General features: G+C 42.6%; 1 protein-coding gene and 1 pseudogene across 16 annotated transcripts in view; one reads left to right on the forward strand and one right to left on the reverse strand.

The window, feature by feature from the left end:
- The window catches only part of TANGO6 (transport and golgi organization 6 homolog), a 257,175-nt gene that overhangs the window by 12,031 nt on the left and 221,453 nt on the right, over window positions 1-23,691 (forward strand). For 13 of the 15 annotated variants that reach the window (XR_013530108.1, XR_013530109.1, XR_013530110.1 and 10 more), the window contains exons 2-5: window positions 5,724-6,364; window positions 8,939-9,055; window positions 13,449-13,590; window positions 20,477-20,613. Coding sequence is in view for 9 of the 15 variants with exons in the window: in XM_078357570.1 (XP_078213696.1) it covers window positions 5,724-6,364; window positions 8,939-9,055; window positions 13,449-13,590; window positions 20,477-20,613 (1,037 nt within the window). In the remaining 6 variants the exon portion in view is untranslated. The remainder of the gene's footprint in view (window positions 1-5,723; window positions 6,365-8,938; window positions 9,056-13,448; window positions 13,591-20,476; window positions 20,614-23,691) is intronic. The other 2 variants (XM_078357576.1, XM_078357577.1) reach the window with 2 other exon arrangements.
- LOC103789478 (cytochrome c oxidase subunit 6B1 pseudogene) lies at window positions 10,381-10,843 on the reverse strand (annotated as a pseudogene). The gene has a single exon (XR_013530114.1). The product of XR_013530114.1 is annotated as a cytochrome c oxidase subunit 6B1 pseudogene (transcript).

Below are 23,691 nucleotides of genomic sequence, written 5' to 3' on the forward strand. Positions count from 1 at the left end.
CATCTTTTTTTTTTTATTGAGACTTTCTTGCTCTGTCACCCAGGCTGGAGTGCAATGGCGTGATCTCTGTTTACCTCAACCTCTATTTCCCAGGTTCAAGTGTTTCTCCTGCCTCAGCCTCTAAAGTAGCTGGGGTTACAGGTGCCCACCACCATGCCCGGCTAATTTTTTTGTATTTTTATTAGAGATGGGGTTTCACCATGTTGGTCAGGCTGGCCTCGATCTCCTGATCTCAGGTAATCCACTTGCCTTAACCTCCCAAAATCCTGGGATTACAGGTGTGAGCCACCACTCCTGGCCGACAATTGCCATCTTAAGATTGAGTCTTCTAATCTATGAATGTGGTATATCTCTTCTTTGTTTGGGTCTTTAAAGTTTTTTCTCAACTGAATGTGGTGGCCCATGCCTGTAAAAAGAGTTTTAAATTTCGGCCAGATGTGGTGGTTCATGCCTATAATCCCAGCACTTTGGGAGGCCTAGGCAGGCGAATTACCTGAGGTCAGGAGTTTGAGATCAGCCTTGCCAACATGGTGAAACCCCATCTCTACTAAAAATACAAAAAAATTAGCCAGGCATGGTGGCAGGTGTCTGTAGTCTCAGCTACTTGGGAGGGTGAGGCAGGAGAATCTTTTGAATCCAGGAGGCAGAGGCTGCAGTGAACCGAGATTGTGCCACTGCACTCTAGCCTGGGTGACAAAATGAGACTCAGTCTCAAAAAAAAAAAAATTAAATTTCATTTTCTCATTTTTGCTGCAAATATAAAATAAAACGTATTGGAATTTCTTTGTTTTGTTTTGTTTTTTAATTTTTGTTTTATTTCTTGTATTCTGTGAACTTGCTAAATTTATTTATTAGTTCTGGTAGTTGTTTTATAGAGTCTTTAGGGCTTTTTACATAAACAATGATGCTATCTGTGACTAGAAACAATTTTACTTCTTCCTTTCTGCTCTCGTATTTTTTTTTTATTTTTATTTTTGTTTTTTGAGATGGAGTCTTGCTCTGTCACCCAGGCTGAAGTGCAGTGGCACAATCTCAGCTCACTGCAACCTCTGCCTCCCAGGTTCAAGCAATTCTCCTGCCTCAGCCTCCTGAGTAGCTGGGATTACAGGCGCATGCCATCATGCCGGCCTAATTTTTGTATTTTTAGTAGAGATGGGGTTTCATCATGTTGGCCAGGCTGGTCTCAAACTCCTAACCTCAGGTGGTTCACCTCCCTTGGCCTGCCGAAGTGCTGGGATTACAGGCACGAGCCACCATGCCTGGCTCTTGCTCTTGTATGTCTTTTTTTGCTGCTTTTGCCGTATTTCAGTGACAAAGATTTTCATTTCACCCATTTTGAGATGGAGTTTCGCTCGTTTCCCAGGCTGGAGTGCAATGGTGCAATCTCAGCTCACTGCAACCTCCGCCTCCCAGGTTCAAGTCATTCTCCTGCCTCAGCCTCCCTAGTAACTGGTATTACTGGTCTGTGTCACCATACCCAGCTAATTTTTTGTATTTTCAGTAGAGACGGGGTTTCACTCTGTTGGCCAGGCTAGTCTCGAACACCTGACCTCAGGCGATTCACCTGCCTCAGCCTCCCAAAGTGCTAGGATTATAGGTGTGAGCCACCATTCCTGGTGATTCAATTTTTTAGAGCAGCTTTTGGTTTATAGAAAATTTGGGCAGAAAGCACAGAGAGTTCCTATATACTCTCTTCCCTACCCCAAACCTAGTTTCCCCTATTGTTAACATCTTGCATTAGTGTGGTATATTTGTTACAACTGATAAACCAATATTGATACATTGTTATTAACTGAAGTTCATAGTTTATATTAGGGTTTACTCTGTTTTATATAATTTTATGAGTTTTGACAAATGCATAATGTCGTATCCACCATTATAGTTTCATACAGGACTATAGGGAGGTTTTTAGATTCACCTTCCTCAAAACCCCGTGTTCCTCCCTCATACCTGATCTCTCGTTCACTCCTGATCTTTTTACTGTCTCTATGGTTTTACCTCCACCAGAATATCATGTAGTTGGAATTACACAGAATATAACTCTTTCAGACTGGCTTCTTTCACTTAGCAGTATGCATTTAACGTTCCTCCATGTCTTTTGTGGCTTGATAGCTTATTTCTTTTTATCACTGATTAATATTCCATTATCTGAATGTAGCACAGTTTATTGTTTTTTTTTTTCTTCCTAAAGAAATCCTTTTACCTTTTGAAGATTATCTTGGTTGCTTCTAGTTTTTTGCCATAGGTACTATAAACATACATATGCAGTTTTTTTTGTGTGGACATAAGATTTCAACTCACTTGGATAAATACCCAGGAGCACCATTGCTGGATCATATGTTTAGCTTTAGTTTAGTAAGAAACTGCCAAACCATCTTCCAAAGTGGCTGTACTATTTTGCATTCCCACCAGCAATGAATGAGAGTTCCTGTTGCTCCACATCCTTGCCAGCAGTTAATGTTATCAATGTCCTGGATTGTGGCCATTCTAATAGGTACATATAGTGATATCTGGCTGTTTTCATTTGCATTTCTCTAATGACATATGATATTTGGCATCGTTTCGTATGCTTGTTTGCTATGTGTACTGTTTTTTAAGTTTAGATTTTTAAGTTTAGATTAATGAAGGATATTGATCAGTAATTTTCTCTTGTGATTTTATTAGGGTCAGGTTTTGGGATCAGGGTTCTGCTAACCTCTCAAAAATAAAGTGAGAAATAGTCTGTCTCCTTTATTTTCTGAAAAAGTGGTGTAATATTGATGTTATTTCTTCCTTAAATGATTCACCAGTGAAACCTTCTAGGCCTAAAATTTTATCTCTTGGAAGATTTTTTTTTTTTTTGAGACGGAGTTTCGCTCTTGTTACCCAGGCTGGAGTGCAATGGCGCGATCTCAGCTCACTGCAACCTCCACCTCCTGGGTTCAGGCAATTCTCCTGCCTCAGCCTCCTGAGTAGCTGGGATTATAGGCACGCGCCACCATGTGCAGCTAATTTTTTGTATTTTTAGTAGAGACGGGGTCTCACCATGTTGACCAGGATGGTCTCGATCTCTTAACCTCGTGATCCACCCGCCTCAACCTCCCGAAGTGCTGGGATTACAGGCTTGAGCCACCGCGCCCAGCTGACTTTTTTTTTTTTTGAGACCGAGTCTCACTCTGTTACCCATTTCTCTAATGACATACGATATTTGGCATCGTTTCGTATGCTTGTTTGCTATGTGTACTGTTTTTTAAGTTTAGATTTTTAAGTTTAGATTAATGAAGGATATTGATCAGTAATTTTCTCTTGTGATTTTATTAGGGTCAGGTTTTGGGATCAGGGTTCTGCTAACCTCTCAAAAATAAATTGAGTGGGTGGTGCGAGCTCGGCCCGCTGCAACCTCTGCTTCCCAGGTTCAAGCAATTCTCCTGCCTCAGCCTCCCTAGTAGCTTGGATTACAGGCACCTGGCACCATGCCTGACTAGTTTTTGTTCTTTAGTAGAGATTCCGTTTCACTCTGTTGGCCAGGCTGGTCTCAAACTCCTGACTTCAAGTGATCTGCCCACCTCAGCCTCCCAAAGTGCTGGGATTACAGGCGTGAGCCACCATGCCTTTCAAGAGATTTTCAGATAACAAATTTATCTAATACATATAGAGAGCTATTTAGATTTTCTATTCTGTCTTGTGACAGTTTTGATAACTTGTATTTTTCAAGGAATATTTTCATTTCATGTATATTGTTTGATTTTTGGCATAATGTTTATTAATTTCTCTGTTATGCTTCAATCCTCTCTTTTCTTTAACTGCAGCTTCTTTTTTTTTTTTGAGACGGAGTTTCGCTGTTGTTACGCAGAATGGAGTGCAATGGCACGATCTCAGCTCACCGCAACCTCCACCTTCTGGGTTCAAGCAATTTTCCTGCCTCAGCCTCCCAAGTAGCTGGGACTACAGGCACACACCACCATGTCCAGCTAATTTTTGTATTTTAGTAGAGACGGGGTTTCACCTTGTTGACCAGGATGGTCTTGATCTCTTGACCTCGTGATCCACCCGCCTTGGCCTCCCAAAGTGCTGGGATTATAAGCGTGAGCCACCGTGCCCAGCCTAACTGCAGCTTCTGTGTTCTAGGCTCAAGCAGTCCTTCTACCTCAGCCCCTGATCACAGGTGTGCACTACCACACCTGGCTAACTTTTTTTTTTTTTAATGTTTTTAGAGACTTGGTCTCCCTGCATTGTCCAGGCTGATCTCAAACTCCTGGGCTCAAGCGATCCTCCTGCCTTGGCCTCCCAAAGTACTGGGACTGCAGGTGTTAGCCATGGTGCCTGGTCCTTTTTACTTTTCTGATATAAGTTTTCTAGCTATAAATTTCTCTCTAAGCATTGCTTGACTTATATCAAACAAATTTTGATGTTTTTCATTAGCATTCAGTTTGAAATCTTATAATTTCTTTTTTGACCATAGATTATTTAGAAGTACATTATTTAATTTCCAAACATTTGAGGCTTTTTGGATGTTTTGTTAATACTTTCTATCTTAATGCCATGTGGTCAGAGAACATACTCCATAGGAAACAGATATCTGTTGAAAATACATATTCTGGGGGGAGATGATGTGGTTAAACTAATCTGTTTGAGCCCTGTTACCATATTTTGTGATATTCCTCACTGGAACATAAGTTCCACAAGGAAAGAGCCCTTGTTCTGCTTTTTTGTTGGTATTGTTTTTAGTTTTCAAAACTGAGTCTTGCTCTGTCTCCCAGGCTGGAATGCAGTGGCACAGTCTCAGCTTACTGCAGCCTTGACTTCCTGGGCTCAAGCAATCCTCTCACCGGCCTCCTGAGTAGCTGGGACCACAGGCACCTACCACCATACCCAACTGATTCTTTTAATTTTTTTAGATACAGGGTCTCACTATGTTGCCCAGGCTGTTTTTGAACTCCTGGGCTCAAACAACCATCCCACCTTGACCTTCCAAAGTGCTGGGATTACCGGCATGAGCTACCACGCCTGGCCAGAGCCTTTGTTCTATTCAGTGCTTTTTTTCTTTTCCCTCAAGACGGAGTCTTGCTCTGTTGCACAGGCTGGAGTGCAATGGTGTGATCTCACCTCACTGCGACCTCCGCCTCCTGGGTTCAAGCAATTCTCCTGCCTCAACCTCCCGAGTAGCTGGGATTACAGGTGTGCGCCACCATGCCCAGCTAATTTTGTTGTATTTTTAGTAGAGACACTGTTTCACCATGTTGTTGAGGCTGGTCTTGAACTCCTGACCTCGTGATCTGCCCACCTCAGCCTCCCAAAGTGCTGGGATTATAGGTGTGAGCCACTGTGTCCAGCCCTCTGTTCAGTGCTTTATCACCGACATCTAGAACAGCTGGACCAAATGAATGTTTTATGGTAAAACAGCTTCTAAATTTCTTTTCTGGCTACAATTTAAGCCCAGTGAGATGATTAAGACCTGGTCTCTGCCCTCCAAACATGTGGGGAATAGAAACAAACTAGATGAAGTATAAAATGTTAGGACACTACTCCAATTCATGCAAAGTGCTGTGGGAAAACAGAAAATGTGGTCTTAAATTCTTCATAAGCTGGGACTGGTACCCCTGAGGGAGGCTTTACAGGGCCAGTGATGGTGGAGCCAGGCCACTGAAGAGGAACTAGAGTAGGGCATTCCACAGGGAGAAATACAGTTTGATTTCTATGTGTATAATCTCTCCTTTCTTCTTCTTTTTTTTTTTCTTCAAAAGGATCAGGCTCAAGTTCACTGCAGGTCACAAAACATGATGTCTTGTTGGCTACTTTAAAATCTAACCTGTCTGCTTTTGAAGACAAGTTTCTGAAGGATCCTCAGTGGAAGAAACTGAAACTTCTAAGAGATGAAATTGCTGATAAGGCAGAATGGCCACAAAACTCTGTAGATGTCACTTGGAGCTTTACCTCTCAAACCTTGTTGTTGCTTTTGTGCTTAAAGGAAACCATGATCCGCCTTGCAGCTAATTTCAATCCAGGTAAACCCAACCCCAGGACTCCGGAAGTTGCTCCTGCCCTGAGCCCCGATGCACTTAGTATCTCACAGCAGAAGACTGTCCAGTTCGTTTTGCAGTTTGTAGTGACCTTGGGCATCTGCCCCTATCTCAAGCCTGGTGTTGGAGTCCCTTTGAGATACAGAACTGAGTTTGGTGCTGTCGTTCAAGACGTGGTATGTCTCGATGCTGCCCCTGATGCAACTCGGAGACTGTACACCAGCTGCAGGGTCCTTCTGAATGTTGCTCAGCACACATCACTGGGGAGCTTGATATTCTGCCACCATTTTGTGGATATTGCAGCAGGTCTGTGCCAACTGGGATTCTGCCCAACCAAAAGCAAACTTCAAACATCTGCAGAAGAGGTAAAATTGAGAAAGAGATTGTGTGCGTGTGAATTATGTATATATTTTCATGGATAGCTGTTATAAAAGACAATTCTTATTTCTTCAGAACTGGTTATGCCAAAGCATGTCCAATGGATAAATGAATCTTTTGGGGGTGGGTGGAGGTTTCATTTATTGGGTGCTTGTCCCTTGCACACCTGTAGATTTCATTTCACCTGTCTCTTGCCATTTTTGGAAACAGCTATTGCAGGCTGTTTCTTTGAGTATCTGTTTCTTCTATAAAGTGTGTACCAGGCCAGGCACGGTAGCTCACACCTATAATCCCAGCATTTTGGGAGGCTGGGGCGAGTGGATCACTTGAGATCGGGAGTTTGAAACCAGCCTGACCAACATGGGAAAACCCCATCTCTACTAAAAATACAAAATTAGCTGGGCATGGTGGCGCATCCCAGCTACTGAGGAGGCTGAATTGCTTGAGCCCGGGAGGCAGAAGTTGCAGTGAGCCAAGATTGTGCCATTGCACTCCAGCCTGGGCAAGAAGAGTGGAACTCTGTCTAAAAAAAAATATATGTATCATAATACCTGCCTTGGAAGGTGGTCATAAGGATTAAGGATAATGTGTGTCAAATATCTGGCCCAATCTCTAGTAGTGCTCATATAATTACTACTAATATAAGTATCATGGCTCCCTCATTAAATGTGTGGGAGGATTAAATGAGATAATATATGTAGAGCACCTGGTATCTACATAAGTCTGTCTGTGTCCATTATTAGGTGTTAGGGGTATATGCCCATTTTTTGCTGTCACTTAGTCAAGTGAGCAGTTGAGCATCCAGACTACAGAAGTTGCTGTGGAGATCATAGAAGCATAAGACATGGTCCTTTTCTTCAAATAACTCACACACTGATTGGGAAGGTAAGACTTACTGGCATGACATAGCAGGAACCACTACTCCTCCATGAGAGGACCACTGGCATCAGCATAGGGACTAGCCAGCAGAAGCTATTGAGATGTAAATGTCTCAAGGGTCAGTGAGGCTCCCATGTACAGTGATTCCCCAGCCTCCACAACCAGGTTTCACAGTGTTCTTGTATGTCTCAAGGGTCAGTGCGGCTCCCACGTGCAGTGATTCCCCAGCCTCCACGGCCAGGTTTCACAATGTTCTTGTTTCTCTGTCACCTGCCTGTGTCACCCTTGTCCTTGTTCCTTTTCTCTTCTCTCTCCTGCCTACATTCATAAACATTTGCCTAAAAGCCGCTATCATCCAAATGTTGGCGCGAGCAGAGTGCCCCCTCTTTCCGGCAGGGTTATGCATGATTGATTGACACTTCTATCAGCACCTCCTGCCTGCATTTCCCTGAGGTAGTGGGACCTGGTTGACCGGTCTTATTACTGTTACCAAGGCTAAGTTGTTCTTAGGATCTCAGGAAGGAGAGATAAATGAAAAGAGACACACGGAGAGAACCAAGTAGGAAGGCAGGAGAAGGAGTTGACAGAGGGGAAACAACACTGGGTGTACCTTATGAGGCTGGACAAAGTCCCATCATATCTGTGTTCTGAGTTGCACCTATACCTCAGTGTGTGAATCGGTGATGGTCAGGACCCTGACTGACGCTGATCAGTAATCATAAAGGCAAGGTTGGAGGATACAGCTTATAGATGGAGACAAATTTTTCTTTTTTTTTATTTGTTATTATTATTTTTTGAGGTGGAGCTTTGCTGTGTTGCCCAGGCTGGAGTATAGTGGCACAATCTCAACTCACTGCAACCTCTGCCTCCTGCGTTCCAAAGATACTCCTGCCTCAGCCTCCTGAGTAACTGGGATTATAGGCATGCACCACCACACCCAGCTTATTTATTTATGAGTTGAAGTCTTGCTCTGTCACCCAGGCTAGAGTGTAGTGGTACAATCTTGGCTCACTGTAACCTCTGCCTCCCATGTTCAAGCAATTCTCATGCCTAAGCCTCCTGAGTAGCTGGAATTATAGGTGCATACCACCACACCCAGCTAATTTTTCTATTTTTAGTATAGATGGGTTTTTGCCGTGTTGGCCAGGCCGGTCTTAAACTTTGGACCTCAGGTGATCCATCCACCTAAGCCTCCCAAAGTTCTGGGATTACAGGTATGAGCCACCGTACCTGGCAGGAGACAGATCTTTCTGAAAGTGCTCTCCAGAATTAGACACTCTCACTACTCACCCATTTTAAGGAGCACTGGAAAACTGCAGTGCCTTCTGTAGGGGATAGCCCTCTGAAAAATATCCAGCACAAAAGAGCAGAACAAAAATGTGCAGTCACTCTCAAAAGACAGAAGAGGAACGAGCTGAGAGATGCATGCCAAAACCAGCCAATAAGTGAGTTTACGCCACCCTCAGCAATCAGATCAGTCTCATAACTTGCCCAGTAGAGCGAGATGGAGAGAGGGCCAGGAATGTTTTAGAACATCTTCCCCCATGTGGAAGGAATTGAGAGAGGATAGAAGCCTTCCTTCCTCTCCTCTCACAGGTATCCCTGTACAGTGTTGTAAAACATTACTTTGTATTGTCTGCCTGGTTTGAATTCCACTAAAGCCAAGTGCTTTTTTCTTTTAGGTTCTAACTGAAGAGGAGAGAACCCTATCCAGGGGGGCCTTGAGAGACATGTTGGATCAAGTCTATCAGCCCTTAGCAGTCAGGGAACTACTTACCCTCCAAGGAGGACCACCCCAGGTACTCAGGCCTGGGCACTCTCGGGGGTGACTCATTAATAATAATGTATGTGGTATGCTACCTTCTTCTGGAAAATTAGATAACTTTAGCTCCCTATTTAATGATCTAGTTGAGCCTTATTTCATCTTTTAGATCATAAAACAATACTTATAAAACTAAATGACACTGACCCTTAGGATAATTTAAAAGACCTTTTTCTTTCTTTCTTTCTTTTTTGAGATGGATTCTCGCTCTGTCTTCCAGACTGGAGTGCAGTGGCTCGCTCTCGGCTCACAGTAACCTTCACCTCCTGGGTTCACGCTATTCTTCTGCCTCAGCCTCCTGAGTAGCTGGGATTACAGGTGCGCGCCGCCAGGCCCAGCTAATTTTTGTATTTTTTTTTTAAGTAGAGATGGGGTTTCACCATGTTGATCAGGCTGGTCTTGAACTCCTGACCTCATGATCAGCCCCCCCTTGGCCTCCCAAAGTGCTGGGATTGTAGGCATGAGCCACTGTGCCTGGCTTCTCTTTTTTTTTTTTTAAGAGATGGAATCTTGCACTGTTGCCTGGCTGGAGTGCAATGGTGCAATCTCGGCTCACTGCAACCTCCGTTTCCCAGGTTCACGTGATTCTCCTGCTTCAGCCTCCCGAGTAGCTGAGATTACATGTGCACACCACCACACCTAGCTAATTTTTTGTATTTTTAGTAGAGACGGGGTTTTACTATGTTGGCCAGACTGATCTCAAACTCCTGACCTCATGATCCGCCCGCCTCTGCCTCCCAAAATGCAGGGATTACATGCATGAGCCACCGTGCCCAGCAAAAAGACCTTTTCCCTAATGGAATGATGGACACTTTTCCCAAGAATATTATGATCACTTTTTTTAAGACTGATGGCAGTTTTATGTGAGATATATTTTACTCATTCTGAAACTGGATCTTTTTTTTTTTTTTTTTAACTAAAATTTGGCTGGGCGTGGTGGCTCACGCCTGTAATCCCAGCACTTTGGGAGGCCGAGGTGGGTGGATCACGAGGTCAAGAGATCGAGGCCATCCTGGTCAACATGGTGAAACCCCGTCTCTACTAAAAATACAAAAAATTAGCTGGGCATGGTGGCACATGCCTGTAATCCCAGCTACTCGGGAGGCTGAGGCAGGAGAATTGCCTGAACCCAGGAGGCGGAGGTTGCGGTGAGCTGAGATCGCGCCATTGCACTCCAGCCCGGGTAACAAGAGCGAAACTCCATCTCAAAAAAATAAAAAAATAAATAAAATTTGGCTGTTTGACAAAATGTTCTTTTAGCAGAAGTATCTGGACACTTCAATTCTTTGAATGGATTATGTATTTTTTTTTTTTTTTTTCCCAACGAGTTTTTATTAGCAGTTAAGTCATGATTTAGGATCCCGGGGCGGGGATCACTGGGTACTAGGTCTCCCTTTACCACCGTGGGAGAAGGACAGAGGACGCAGGAGAGGGTGGTGCAGCCAGTTCAGATCTTCCGGGAAAAGTGCCATCAGCCCGCTGCTCGTCCCAGTCTGTGACCCAGGATATGGGGCAGAGGGACTTGTATACACGCCGGTACCACTGGCACACAGACACATCATCTCCTTTAGCACTCAGGGCCTTCTCACAGCGGTGGAAGTCCAGGTAGTTCTGCCAGCAGTTCCTGGTCTGGTTCTGGTTGGGAAAGCGGCTGTCAAAAGGGGCAGTCTTGTAGTTCTTGAGTTTGGCCTTCATCTCTTCTGCCATGGTGCTGAATCCTAAAGGCACCCCCGATGCACCTTGCAGCTCAATGTGACCCTCTGCCTGGATTATGTATTTAAAGTCAAGAAGTTAAAACCAGAGATCTTACTGGTGCTATTCTTAGTTACTTTGTTTGAAAACATATAGTAGTATATATTCAGCTAGGGATAAGATAGTTTCTTTGTTTTCTTAAAAATAATGTTTATCTGAAATGATTTAATTTGATGCTATAGCTGGAATTGTTTGTTTACTTTTAGTACCTACATTTTTGTTATGAGTCTAGGTGTGTAAAGGTGAGGAGCCAGTCAGGCACCATGGCTCACACAGGTAAGCCCAGTACTTTGGGAGGCTGAGGCAGGAGGATCACTTGAGGTCAGGAGTTTGAGGCCAACCTGGGCAACATAGCAAGACCCCCATCTCTACAAAAGATAAAAAATAAAAAACTAGCCACGTGCACCTGTAGCCCCAGCTACTCTGGAAGCTGAGGTGGGAGGATTCCTCAGGCCCAGAAAGTTGAGGTTGCAGTGAGCTGTGATTGGGCCACTGCACTTCAGCTTGGGCAACAGAGTGAGACCTTGTCTTAGAAAAGGAAAAGAGTGAGGAGTCAAGGGAATTAGCTATAGATCAGGAGCATGACCAGCTGAAGCTGGCTGCAAAGATATCTCCTAATTGAGTAATTTTTGTCTCATCCTTAGAATCTTACTTCCATCAGGCCTCTCCGGGATTCAACCCCAATGTGCAGATATTTGAATTTGTAAACCTTGCCATTCCTCAGGTTTCTTACCCATAAGATTGGAATAATCACAGTGCCTTTCTTGAAGTCCCTTTTGAGATTATATGGGAGTTACTTATGCTGTGCCTGGCACATCATAATCCCCTCAGTAAATGGTAGTAATTCAGTAAAAGAGAGGACAAGAGAGTTGGGATGAAATATTTCTGTTACTAATTTTGATGCGTACATACTTAAGTGCAATGGTTGACAGCAACATGATTAATGTTCTAGCCCAAAATAAGGGCTAGAATATTAAAACTGAGGCCAGATATGGTGGCTCACGCCTGTAATCCCAGCACTTTGGGAGGCTGAGGAGGGAGGATCACCTGAAGTCGGGAATTCGTGACCAGCCTGACCAACAAGGAGAAATCCCGTCTCTACTAAAAATACAAAATTAGCTGAGCGTTGTGGCATATGCCTGTATCCCAGCTACTTGGGAGGCTGAGGCAGGAGAATCATTTGAACCGAACCCAGGAGGCAGAGGTTGGGGTGAGCGGAGATCATGCCACTGCACTCCAGCCTGGGCAACAGGAGGGAAATTCCATCTCAAAAACAAAACAAAGAAACAAAACTGCAGCACCTTCTGCAGGGGATAGGCCTCTGAAAAATACCTAGCAAGAAAAAGCAGAACCAAATGTGCAGTCACTCTCAAAAGACAGAAGAGGAATGAGCTGAGAGGTACATGCCAAAACCAGCCAATAAGTGAGTTTATTCCACCCTCAGCAATAAGGGACACCAAGTCTGTTTATTCACAGTGGCTCCACAGAACTCCAAGAAAGAAACCCTGAAGAAATCCAACTCTTCCTTGCAGATCATACTGGGGCAGAAAAGAAATAAAAAAGAAATCCAACTCTTTCTTTGAACTGTGTCACAGGGATCAGATTTACTAAGGCCACAGAGGCAAGGGCTAGAGTGCTCCCACCCTGTTGTGAACCACCCTCTTAGTGGCAAATAACGTTCATAAGGATCTTCCTTGGAAGCTGGATTTAATTGTCAGGGCTACGGTCAGAGATTGGTTGCATTAACTTAGTATTCCCAAGATCTACTTTTTAATCACTGATGCAAATGTCTGTTTCTGAGTTTGAAATTTCATTGATTTTTCACTGTTTTTTTACTTTCTTTTTTTTTTTTTTTTTTTTTTTTTTTTTTTGAGACGGAGTTTCGCTCTTGTTACCCAGGCTGGAGTGCAATGGCACGATCTCGGCTCACCGCAACCTCTGCCTCCTGGGTTCAGGCAATTCTCCTGCCTCAGCCTCCTGAGTAGCTGGGATTATAGGCACGTGCCACTGTGCCCAGCTAATTTTTTGTATTTTTAGTAGAGACGGGGTTTCACCATGTTGACCAGGTTGGTCTCGATCTCTCGACCTCGTGATCCACCCGCCTCGGCCTCTTAAAAATAATTTGGAAGAAAGTTTTGTAAACTTTTTTTTAAAGGAAACAGTGCTGCTCTTTTGAAGGCTGTATAGCACACTGTTAATTGTCAGTATGACTCAGGACTTTAAAACAATGTCTAGCCCCGCCTGACAGCTTATGGGAGGCCGAGGCGGATGGATCACCTGAGATCAGGAGTTGAAGACCAGCCTGGCCAACATGGTGAATTCCCTTCTCTACTAAAAATACAAAAAGTAGCTGGGCATGGTGGCACGTGCCTATAATCTCAACTACTCAGAAGGCTGAGGCAAGAGAATTGCTTGAACCTGGGAGGCAGAGGTTGCAGTGAGCCAAGATTATTCTACTGCACTCCAGCCTGGGTGACAAGAGTGAAACTCCGTCTCTAAATAAATATTACATATCATAGCTATTTCTTTTTTTTTTTTTTTTTACAGGCATGAGCCACCGTGCCTGGCCGTCGTATCTATTTCAATAACATTCAGAATTCATACCTTCTTTTTCTCAGTCCTGTACAGATGTGAAGACACAGCTGAGGTGTCGGGCCCCAGCTTGGCTTCGGCGTCTGTGTGGGCAGCTGCTCTCTGAAAGGTTAATGAGACCTAATGGTGTTCAGGCAGCAGTCCGGGGCATTTTGGAAGGAGCAGGTGGTAAGAAATGAAATGTTTCTGTGATTTTGATATCCGTTTTCCTTTGAGTCAGAGTCTGAGGTGAATTATTGGTCTTTAACATTTACCTTTAAAACCTGACTGAAACAAAACTATGTCCTTGCAGGGATTGAACAGGTTAAACCTAAAGGTCTTTAATGAGCTTCTTTTCCAAAGAAACTAGTTCTCTTGCTCTTTCCCTAAAATAGTTTGTGATACACAGCCTATTTTATTGAATAATATTGTGAGCCACTTCAAATAATTTATAATATCGGAGGAAAACATTACACAGAAAGTTGAAGTAAAAACCCTTGAGTAAATGTTAAATAAAGCCAGGTGTGGGCTGGATGTGGTGGCTCATGCCTGCACTTTGGGAGGCTGAGGCAGGTAGATCACTCGAGGTCAGAAGTTCAAGACCAGCCTGGGCAACATGGTGAATCCCCATCTCTACTAAAATACAAAAATTAGCCAGACGTGGTCATGGCAGGCACCTAATCCCTGCTACTTGGGAGGCTGGGGCAGAAGGACTGCCTAAAGCCAGGAGTTCAAGACCAGCCTGGGCAACATAGCAAGACTCTGTCACTACAAAAAATAAAAAAATAAGCCAGGTATAGTGGTGCCCGCCTGTGGTCCCAACTGCTTGGGAGGCTAAGGCAGCAGGATCACTTGAGCCCAGGAGTTTAAGGCTGCAGTGAGCCATGATAATGGCACTGCATTCCAGCTTGGGCAGAAAAAGCAAGACCCTGTCTCAAAAAAAAAAAAAAGTGAAATGTAAAATAGTTTTCTTGAAGCCAAAAATACCTTTGAGATGCAAACTTTGGGATGAAGTTTTATAGTCATTTCCCCAATTTATATCAAGTCTTCATTAATAGGAAAAAAATAATAATGCTAAGCATGGTAGTAGTTTTTAATTTATATTTTTTATTTTTTGGACAAAATTAGACATGTACAATCATTTAAAGTCAAATAGTTCTGTGAGGCTTATAGTGAAAAATAGCAGTCCTTGGCACCATTCCAATCCATTTCCCATCTCTAGAAGCAAATACTTTGAACTCTCAGTGAGTTTTTTCTGGTATTTATCTCTATATTTCTTTTTTTTTTTAAACAGAGTTTCACTATTGTCACTCAGGCTGGAGTGCAATGGTGCAATCTCAGCTCACTGCAACCTCCGCCTCCTGGGTTCAAGGGATTCTCCTACCTCAACCTCCCAAGTAGCTGCGATTACAGGCATGCGCCACCACACCCAGCTAATTTTGTATTTTTAAAAGAGATGGAGTTTCACCATGTTGGTCAGGCTGGTCTTGAACTCCTGACCTCAGGTGATCCACCCACCTCGCCCTTCCAAAGTGCTGGGATTACAAGCGTAAGCCACCATGCCCGGCCCCTATATTTCTAACTAATATATGGGAATTTGTAATTTTTCAGTTTTAGACATCATATACTACTTCTCACGTGTGGAAGAGGATCTTACTCTCTTTTATATCACTGTCATCATTCCCCCAAGTACATTTTTATTTTCCCATCTCCTTAATATATTTATATCTCAGTTTTGGTTAGATCAATATTCAGTGTTTATATTAGTGTAACTCTAATTATTATTTACAGCTGAGCTATGTTGTATATTATGATTACTTTCTTTTTTTACATAATCTTTTATACTTCCTGGAGTTAATCTTTTTTTGTTTTCTGATTAGTTTTCTATGTGTTTATCTCTCATCTTTTCTCAAGCTCTTCCTCTTTTGTTTAAATCTCCTTTTAATTCACTCAAAAACAACAGATAGGCTGGGCACCGTGGCTCATGCCTATAATCCCAACACTTTGGGAGGCCAAGGCAGGTAGCTCACTTGAGCTCAGGAGTTCAAGACCAGCCTGGGCAACATGACGAAACCCCATTTCTACCAAAAATACAAAAATTAGCTGGGTGTGGTGGTGCACACTTGTGGTCCCAGCTACTCTGGAGGCTGAGGTGGGAGGATTGCTGGAGCCCTGGAAGTTACAGTTTTAGTGAACCGAATTCACACCACTGCTCTCCAGCCTGGGTGGCTGAGCCAAAACTCTGTCTCAAAGAAACAAACACACAAAAACCCATCAGATATTCTATCAGTTTTATCTTCTTGGAAACATCTTTCTCTGGGTCTTCTGACCTGCTCTACTCTAACCTGGTTACCTTCTACTCAGCTGCCATCCGAGGATCCCCTTCACCTTTATCCTGGTGAGCCCTTTGCCTTTTTTGTGTCTTCAGTCTGTTATCTTATTTATCCCATGCCTGTTAGTTTCCTATTCCTGCTCAACAATTTACCACAAGTCTAGTGGCTTTTTGATGGAAATGACATCATTTCCATCAACTGAGCCCTGAAGGCTGAGTCGGAATTAAGTAGCTAAAGAGTGAGGGAGGATGGTTATATGAGGAACTGAAGTAGGAATGAGCATGGTGCTTCTGAAGAAATCTCCATGTGGGTAGGGTCATGAGGGCAGACTGCAGGGAGGGTGGCTGGGGCCACATCAGGAAGGCCTTATAGGCTGAGTTCCAGATGTTGAACTTTATTCTGAGTGAATTTAGAAACCATGGAAGGTTTCAAGAAAGAACGAACGTGATCAAATCTACATTTTAGAAATATCTGTGTAGGTATTGTGAAGAATGGGTTGGGTAAGAGCAGAAGCAGGGAGATCAGTTTCAGTTAAGAGGCAGTCATCTGAGGAATCAGGGAGGCTTGGATTAATGCAGTGGCCATGGAAGTGGAGAGAAATGATGGGTTTCAGAGATATTTAAGGAGGAGAGTTGCTAGAACTTAATGAAGGGCTGGATATGTGAGGAAGAAGGAAGAGAGATGGAAGAATAAATCTTGACTTCATTTCTGCCATAGTTAACATATCTTGGTCTTGTCAGACAGAAGCGAGGTAAGTGTGGTTAGCAGATATTGATAGATTTGGTTTAGAGTGGCCATAATATTGCCTCTCCTCAGTTCTGCCCACAGTGGCTTCCAGGGCCAATGAAATGAAAAATTATCAGTTACCCATAAGAAATTGTTCCCTGCTAACAATTTTTTGCATCTTCCTTTTCCAAAAAGGGTTAGACCTTACCTAAGGGCATGTAGACATGAGAGCTACTATAAGAAAATCAGAATCCTCTTTTTCCTCTGATTCCACCCAACATGTATATGTATATATTTGTTATCTATTCATAACTTGTTTCTTTCCCAGAATGGTTTGAAGCAGGTTTATATTGACCTGCATATTTGCCCTTTCTGGTGGTCTTCATTTCTTTATGAAGATCAAAATTTCAGTGAAAATTTCCTTCTGTCTGAACTTTAGTTACTATTGCTTATAGTATACGTCTACTGGCAATTAATTTTCATTTTTTTGAGATGGAGTTTTACTCTTGTCACCCAGGCTGGAGTGCAATGGCGTGATCTTAGCTCACTGAAACCTCTACCTCCCAGGTTCAAGCAATTTTCCTGCCTCAGCCTCTTGAGTACCTGGGATTACAGGTGCCTGCCACCATACCCAGCTAATTTTTATGTATTTGTAGTAGAGATGGGATTTCGCCACTTTGGCCAGGATGATCTTGAGCTCCTGACCTCATGTGATCTGCCTGCCTTGGCCTCCTGAAGTGCTGGGATTACAGGCTTGAGCCACCGCGCCCGGCCGTCTGCTGTCATTTTTAATCTTTGTTCCTGTATAAATGGTATACCATTTTTCCCTCTGGCTGCTTTTAAGATTTTTCTCTTATTGCTGGTTTTTAGAAATTTGATTATGATATGCCTTGGTGTGGTGTTGGTTTCTTTAATTTTTTTCTGCTTTTTGGAGCTGTGGGTTTATAGCGTTTACCATATTTGGAAATTTCTCAGATATTATCTTTATTTCTGTACTCCTCTCAGATCTCTCTGGAAATTTGAATTATACCAAATATTATGTTTAATGTTGTCCTGCAAATTACTAATGCTTTGTGTGTGTGTGTGTGTGTGTGTGTGTGTGTGTGTGTCTTTTTTTCTCTGTCTTTTAAAAATTTTTTCCCAGAGACAGGGTCTTGCTCTGTCTCCCAAGCGAGAGTACAGTGACATGATCTTGGCTCACTGCAACTTCTGCCTCCCAGGTTCAAGCAATTCTTGTGCCTCAGCCTTTCGAGCAGCTGGGATTATAGGCATGCACCACCATACCTGGCTAATTTTTGTATTTTTAGTAGGGACAAGGCTTCACCATATTGCTCAGGCTGGTCTTGAACTGGTCTAAAGTGATCCCCCTGCCTTGGCCTCCCCCAAAGTGCTGAGATTACAGGTGTGAGCCCTTGTGCCTGGCCAACGACAAATCTTAATAGTTGTCTTAATGGTCTTGTCTTCTAATTCTGTTACCTCTGTTTTGGGGGATCTGTTCTATTGATTTTTCTTTTCTTTTTTTTTTTTTTTGAGACAGAGTCTTGGTCTGTCACCCAGGGTGGAATGCAGTGGCACCATCTTGGTTCACTGCAACCTCTGCCTCCTAGGTTCAAGAGATTCTCCTGCATCAGCCTCCCAAGTAGCTGGGATTACAGGTGTACACCACCACGCCCAGCTACTTTTTATATTTTTAGTAGAGACAGGTTTTCGCCATGTTGGCCAGGCTGGTCTCGAACTCCTGACCTCAGGTGATCTGCTTGCCTTGGACTCCCAAAGTGCTGAGATTATAGGCGTGAGCCGCCACTCACAGCCTATTCTATTGATTTTTTTTTTTCTAATTATAAGCCATATTGTTTTTCTTCTTTGCATGCCTGGTAAGTTTGTGTGTGTGTGTGTGTGTGTGTGTGTGTGTGTGTGTTAAGGTATTCACATATGGTAAAAGTCATTTTTTTAAAGAGTACAGTTTGGTGGTGTTTACTATATTCACAGAGCTGTGCAATCATCACCAATATCTATTTCCAGAACATTTTCATCAACCTCCCCCTACACCCACCCCAAAGAAGCCCTCACACTCACTAGCAATCACTACTCCTCATTCTCCCCTCTTCTCAGACTCTCTCTGGTAAGTACTAATTCACTTCCTGGTCTCTTCGGATTTACCTGTATTGACATTTCATACAACATGTGGTCTTTGTGTCTGGCTTTTAGTTTGTGAGGTTTATTCATGTTTTTTGTTTGTTTTTGAGATGGAGTTTTGTTCTTTTGCCTAGGCTGGAGTGCAATGGCATGATCTTGGCTCATTGCAACCTCCTCCCAGGTTCAAGCAATTCTCCTGCCTCAACCTCCCGAGTAGCTGGGATTACAGGCGCCTACCACCACACCCGGCTACTTTTTGTATTTTTTATAGAAACAGGGTTTCACCATGTTGGTCAGGCTCATCTTGAACTCCTGACCTCAGGTGATCCACCCACCTCGGCCTCCCAAAGTGATGGCATGAGCCACCCCACCCGGCTGAGGTTTATTCATGCTATAACATGAATCAGTTTTTTATTCCTTTTTATGACTGAATAATATTTCCTCATATGAATATGCCTGGCAATTTTTGACTGGCTGCTAAACATTTTTATTTTACATTGCTGAGTGCCTGATTTTGTATTGCTTAGGTGGGCTTTGTTCTGGAATGCAGTTAAGTTACTTGGAATTAGTTTAGTTCCTTTGATCCTGGCTTTTAAGCTTTGTTAGTGTGGTTCTACAGCAGCCTTTAAGATAATTTAACTCCTTATTGTATTATACTACGTGTGTTGTATTGTACTAAGTGTACAATACAGATTATATGAAGACAATACACTTCTGAGAATTCTAGTTGTTGCCCTGTGTATTAGGAGATCCTCCCAGGTTGGCTAGTGAGAACACAACTATTCCCAGTCCTTTATGAACCATAGGAGTTGTTCCCCCTACTCCTTCCTGGTGGTTCTTGCCCCAGGCTTTGGTATTTTCCTCACACATACAGTATCATACTCTACCAAAGACCTGAGAGAGAACCCCTCTGCAGATCTTTGGAACTCTCTCTGTGTAACTTTCTCCTCTCTGGTATTTTGCCTTGAAAATTCCAGCTGTGTTGGCCTCCCTGAACCCTGATATATGTTTCTTCCACTCAGTAAGATGCCAGGCTTCATTTGGGCTACTCCTGCTCTCGCCTGAAAACTCTCTCCAGGTCATGAACGAGGGCAGTCATCAGGCTCACTTTCTTTGCTTCCCTTCTCTCAGGGATCAGTGTCCTGGGCTGCTGTTGCCCATTATCTGGAAACCATTCTTTATATATTTTGTCCCAATTTTATAATTGCTTAAGATGGTAAAGTAATTCTGGTCCCTGTCACTCTATGGCTGTGATTTAAGACAGTTTAAATTAAATGATATATATAAGGAGATAGAATAATAATAATAGTAATAAACATAGTGAAGGTAGTATTCCATTTATGTGAATAATATCATTATAGTGACTAAGGGCTAATTTTTCTCTGAATTTCCCAGAAACTAGCATCAAAAGGAAAATATAGGCTGGGCATGGTGGCTCATGCCTGTAATCCTAGCACTTTGGAGGCCAAGGCAAGCAGATCACCTGAGGTCAGAAGTTGACCAACCTGGCCAATATGGCAAAACCCAGCCTCTACAAAAAATTAGCTGAGCATGGTGGTGTGTGCCTGTAATCCCAGCTACTTGGGAGGCTGAGGCAAGAGAATCACTTGAACCCAGAAGGCAGAGGTTGCAGTGAGCTGAGATCATGCCACTGCACTCTAGCTTGGGCAACAGGGAAACTCCGACTCAAAATAAATAAATAAGAAATAAAAAACATTAAAAGGAAAGTACAGATGGGTAGATTATATTATAGAAAAAGAAAGCTATTTTCAATAAAGAAGATAAATGCATTTTATTCTAAATTTTAAGACAAATTTGTTATATGGGACCTTCTGTGGGGAACTGCTATGAGCTTCTGACATCTCTCTCCATTGTGCCAGCGGGGGCAGCTGGTGGAAGTGATGCTGAGGCGATGGCTGCTGACTGGAAGAAGTGTGACCTGATTGCAAAGATTTTGGCCACTTGTCCCCAGCAGTCTCTTTCACCAGAGAGTTACTACAAGGACATCTGCCCCCAGGTAAGTCGTTTTGTTTCTGTTCACCATTTGACGGTTATCTGCGTATGTACAGAAAGAGGACTTTTAATGTTCCTCTAATATTGAGGTAAAAGCAGTATAATATTTAAGTTTATTGTTTAGCGAGGAGCTTTCTTAATAAATGAATCAAATCCTGTGGAAGAGACTGACATAATTGTTCAGTTTAAGAATGATTCACTAGCTGGGCATGGTGGCTCACGCCTGTAATCCCAGCACTTTGGAAGGCCGAGGTGGGCGGATCACCAGGTCAGGAGTTAGACCAGCCTGGCCAACATGGCGAAACTCCATCTCTACTAAAAATGCAAAAAATTAGCCGGGGATGGCGGCACCTGTCTGTAATCCCAGCTACTCAGGAGGCTGAGGCAGGAGAATTGCTTAAACCTGGAAGGTGGAGGTTGTAGTGAGCTGAGATCATGCCACTGCACTCCAGCCTGGGTGATAGGCTGAGATTCTGTCTCAAAAAAAAAAGAATAAAAGAATGCTTCATCACTATTGAATGATTGAATGATTGGCCCAGCTTGCTCTCAGAACTAGAATACGAAACTCAGTTTTCATCTTGTTCATTATCTTTTCTCTCTGTGTTTTTAATTAGTTTTAAAAAGTAGATGTTAAATAAACAAGGTAAATTAACATGGCAAACAATTTAAAAAACATAAAAGAGTAAACCGAAAAGTAAGTCTCCCTTCCATTCCTGTACTTTAGTCCCTCAGAGGTAGTCACCTGTTAAGAATTTCTTGTTTATTTTCCAGAGATATTCTGTATGCATATACCATCATATGTGTATATGTTAATGTATGTGTGTATGCAAATAATGTTAATATGCACATATATTAACATATACACATATAATGATAAAATTAATGCTAGTTTTTATCTAAACGATAACATGCAGCATGCCCTCTTTCATTTTGCTTTTCTTCACTGCTAGTGTACTTTGGCCAAACACAGTGGCTCACGCCTGTAATCCTAGCACTTTAGGAGGCCCAGGCAGGCAGAACACTTGAGGTCAAGAATTTTATGGAATCTGAATAATTAGATTAACAATTATAAGTGCTAAGGGACTACATATAAATAGCAAGAATCATACAATTTACTGCAACTAGTATTACCTTTTTACAGTTACACTAAAACCATGCCATTTTTCTCTTCCTGATGTGTTGATTATCTGGTGCCCACACCAGCCAAAAAAAAAAAAATCAGAGAGATCCAAGATGGCCAACCACTCAGGCTTGTAGCTTCCAGTGAAAGCACAGAGAAGGAGAGGACACCACACTTTCAGATGAATTCTTGTTGCTCAAGGACCAGGAGATTCCCAGTGGAGGAGCCCCACGGGTCGCCAGCGCGACTCTTGCAGCCGGCGCTGCGGTTTTGCCGGTGCCCCGGCTCGGCGGTTCTTGGTACAGAGTAAACGGGACTGGTTCCCCTTTTGGCCGACGTTTGGAGCTGATTGAAGAAGGGATTCAGGAGAGAAGCCAGACAGGAGACTCCCGGACAGAAAAGCACCAAGAATCTTGATGCCGCTGTTTTAGCCTGCTCAGTGGGTTGCTTAGATTTCAGCCCTGGGAATTAACAAGTTGGACGTCCACTAAGAGACCTAATTTGAAAGTTGGTAATTACAAAGATGACAGGTGGATAAATTTACAATGATGGGAAGAAACCAGTGTAAAAAGGCTGAGAATACTCAAAATCAGAATGCCGCTCCCTCTATGGAGGATCATAGTTCCTCATCAACGGGAACAAGGCCTGATGTCTCCATTCCATTAACAGAATCAGGCTTCAGAAGGTGGATAATAAGAAACTTCTGTGAGTTAAAAGAAAATGTTCTAGCCCAATGTAAAGAAACTAAGAACTTTGAAAAAAGATTTGACGAAATCCTAACGAGAACAGACAATTTAGAGAGGAATACAAGTGAATTAATGGAACTGAAGAATACTATACAAGAACTCCAAGAAGTATGCACAGGTTTTAACACTCGAATTGATCAAGCAGAAGAAAGGATATCAGAGGTCGAAGACCAACTTAATGAAATGAAACAAGAAGACAAGATTAGAGAAGAAAAAGTAAAAAGGAATGAGCAAAGTCTCCAAGAAATATGGGACTATGTGAAAAGACTTAATTTATGTTTGATAGGTGTCCCTGAATGTCATGAAGAGAATGAATCCAAGCTGGAAAATATTCTTCAGGATATTATTTAGGAAAACTTTCCTAACCTAGTAAGGTGGGACAATACTCATCTCCAGGTAATACAGAGAACACTGCAAAGATAATCCTCAAGTAGAGCAACCCCAAGACACATAATTGTTAGATTCACCAGGGTTGAAATAAAAGAGAAAATTCTAAGGGCAGCTAGAGAGAAAGGTCAGGTTACCCATAAAGGGAAGCCTATCAGACTTACAGCAGATCTCTCATCAGAAACCCTACAAGCTAGAAGAGAGTGGGGGTTAATATTCAATATCCTCAAAGAAAAGAATTTTCAACCCAGAATCTCATATCCAGCCAAACTAAGCTTTATAAATAAAGGAAAAATAAAATTTTTCATGAACAAGCAGGCACTCAGAGATTTCATCACCACCAGGCCAGCTTTACAAGAGCTTCTGAAAGAAGCACTACACATAGAAAGGAACAACCAGTATCAGTCATTCCAAAAACTTACCAAAAGATAAAGAGTATGTCCATAATGAAGTATTTATATCAACTAATGGGCAAAATAGCCAGCCAGCATTAAATGACAATATTAAACTCACAAATATCAATATTAATCCTAAATTTAAATGGATTAAATGCCCCAATCAAAGACACAGACACAGAAACTGAATAAAAAGTCAAAACACATCGGCACTCTGTATCCAGAGCCATCTCATAAGCAAGGACACACAAAGACTCAAAACAAAAGGTTGGAGGAAGACTCACCAATCAAATGGAGAGGAAAGAAAAACAAAACAAACAAAAAAAACCAGGAGTTATAACTTTCTTTGACAAAATAGTCAAAGTAACCAAGACTAAAAGTAACAAAGGAGGACATTACATCAATGCAACAATAGGAGCCAATGATCATAAATA

This window comes from Callithrix jacchus, chromosome 20 (genome assembly GCF_049354715.1).
Source record: "Callithrix jacchus isolate 240 chromosome 20, calJac240_pri, whole genome shotgun sequence".
Classification (NCBI taxonomy): domain Eukaryota; kingdom Metazoa; phylum Chordata; class Mammalia; order Primates; family Cebidae; genus Callithrix; species Callithrix jacchus.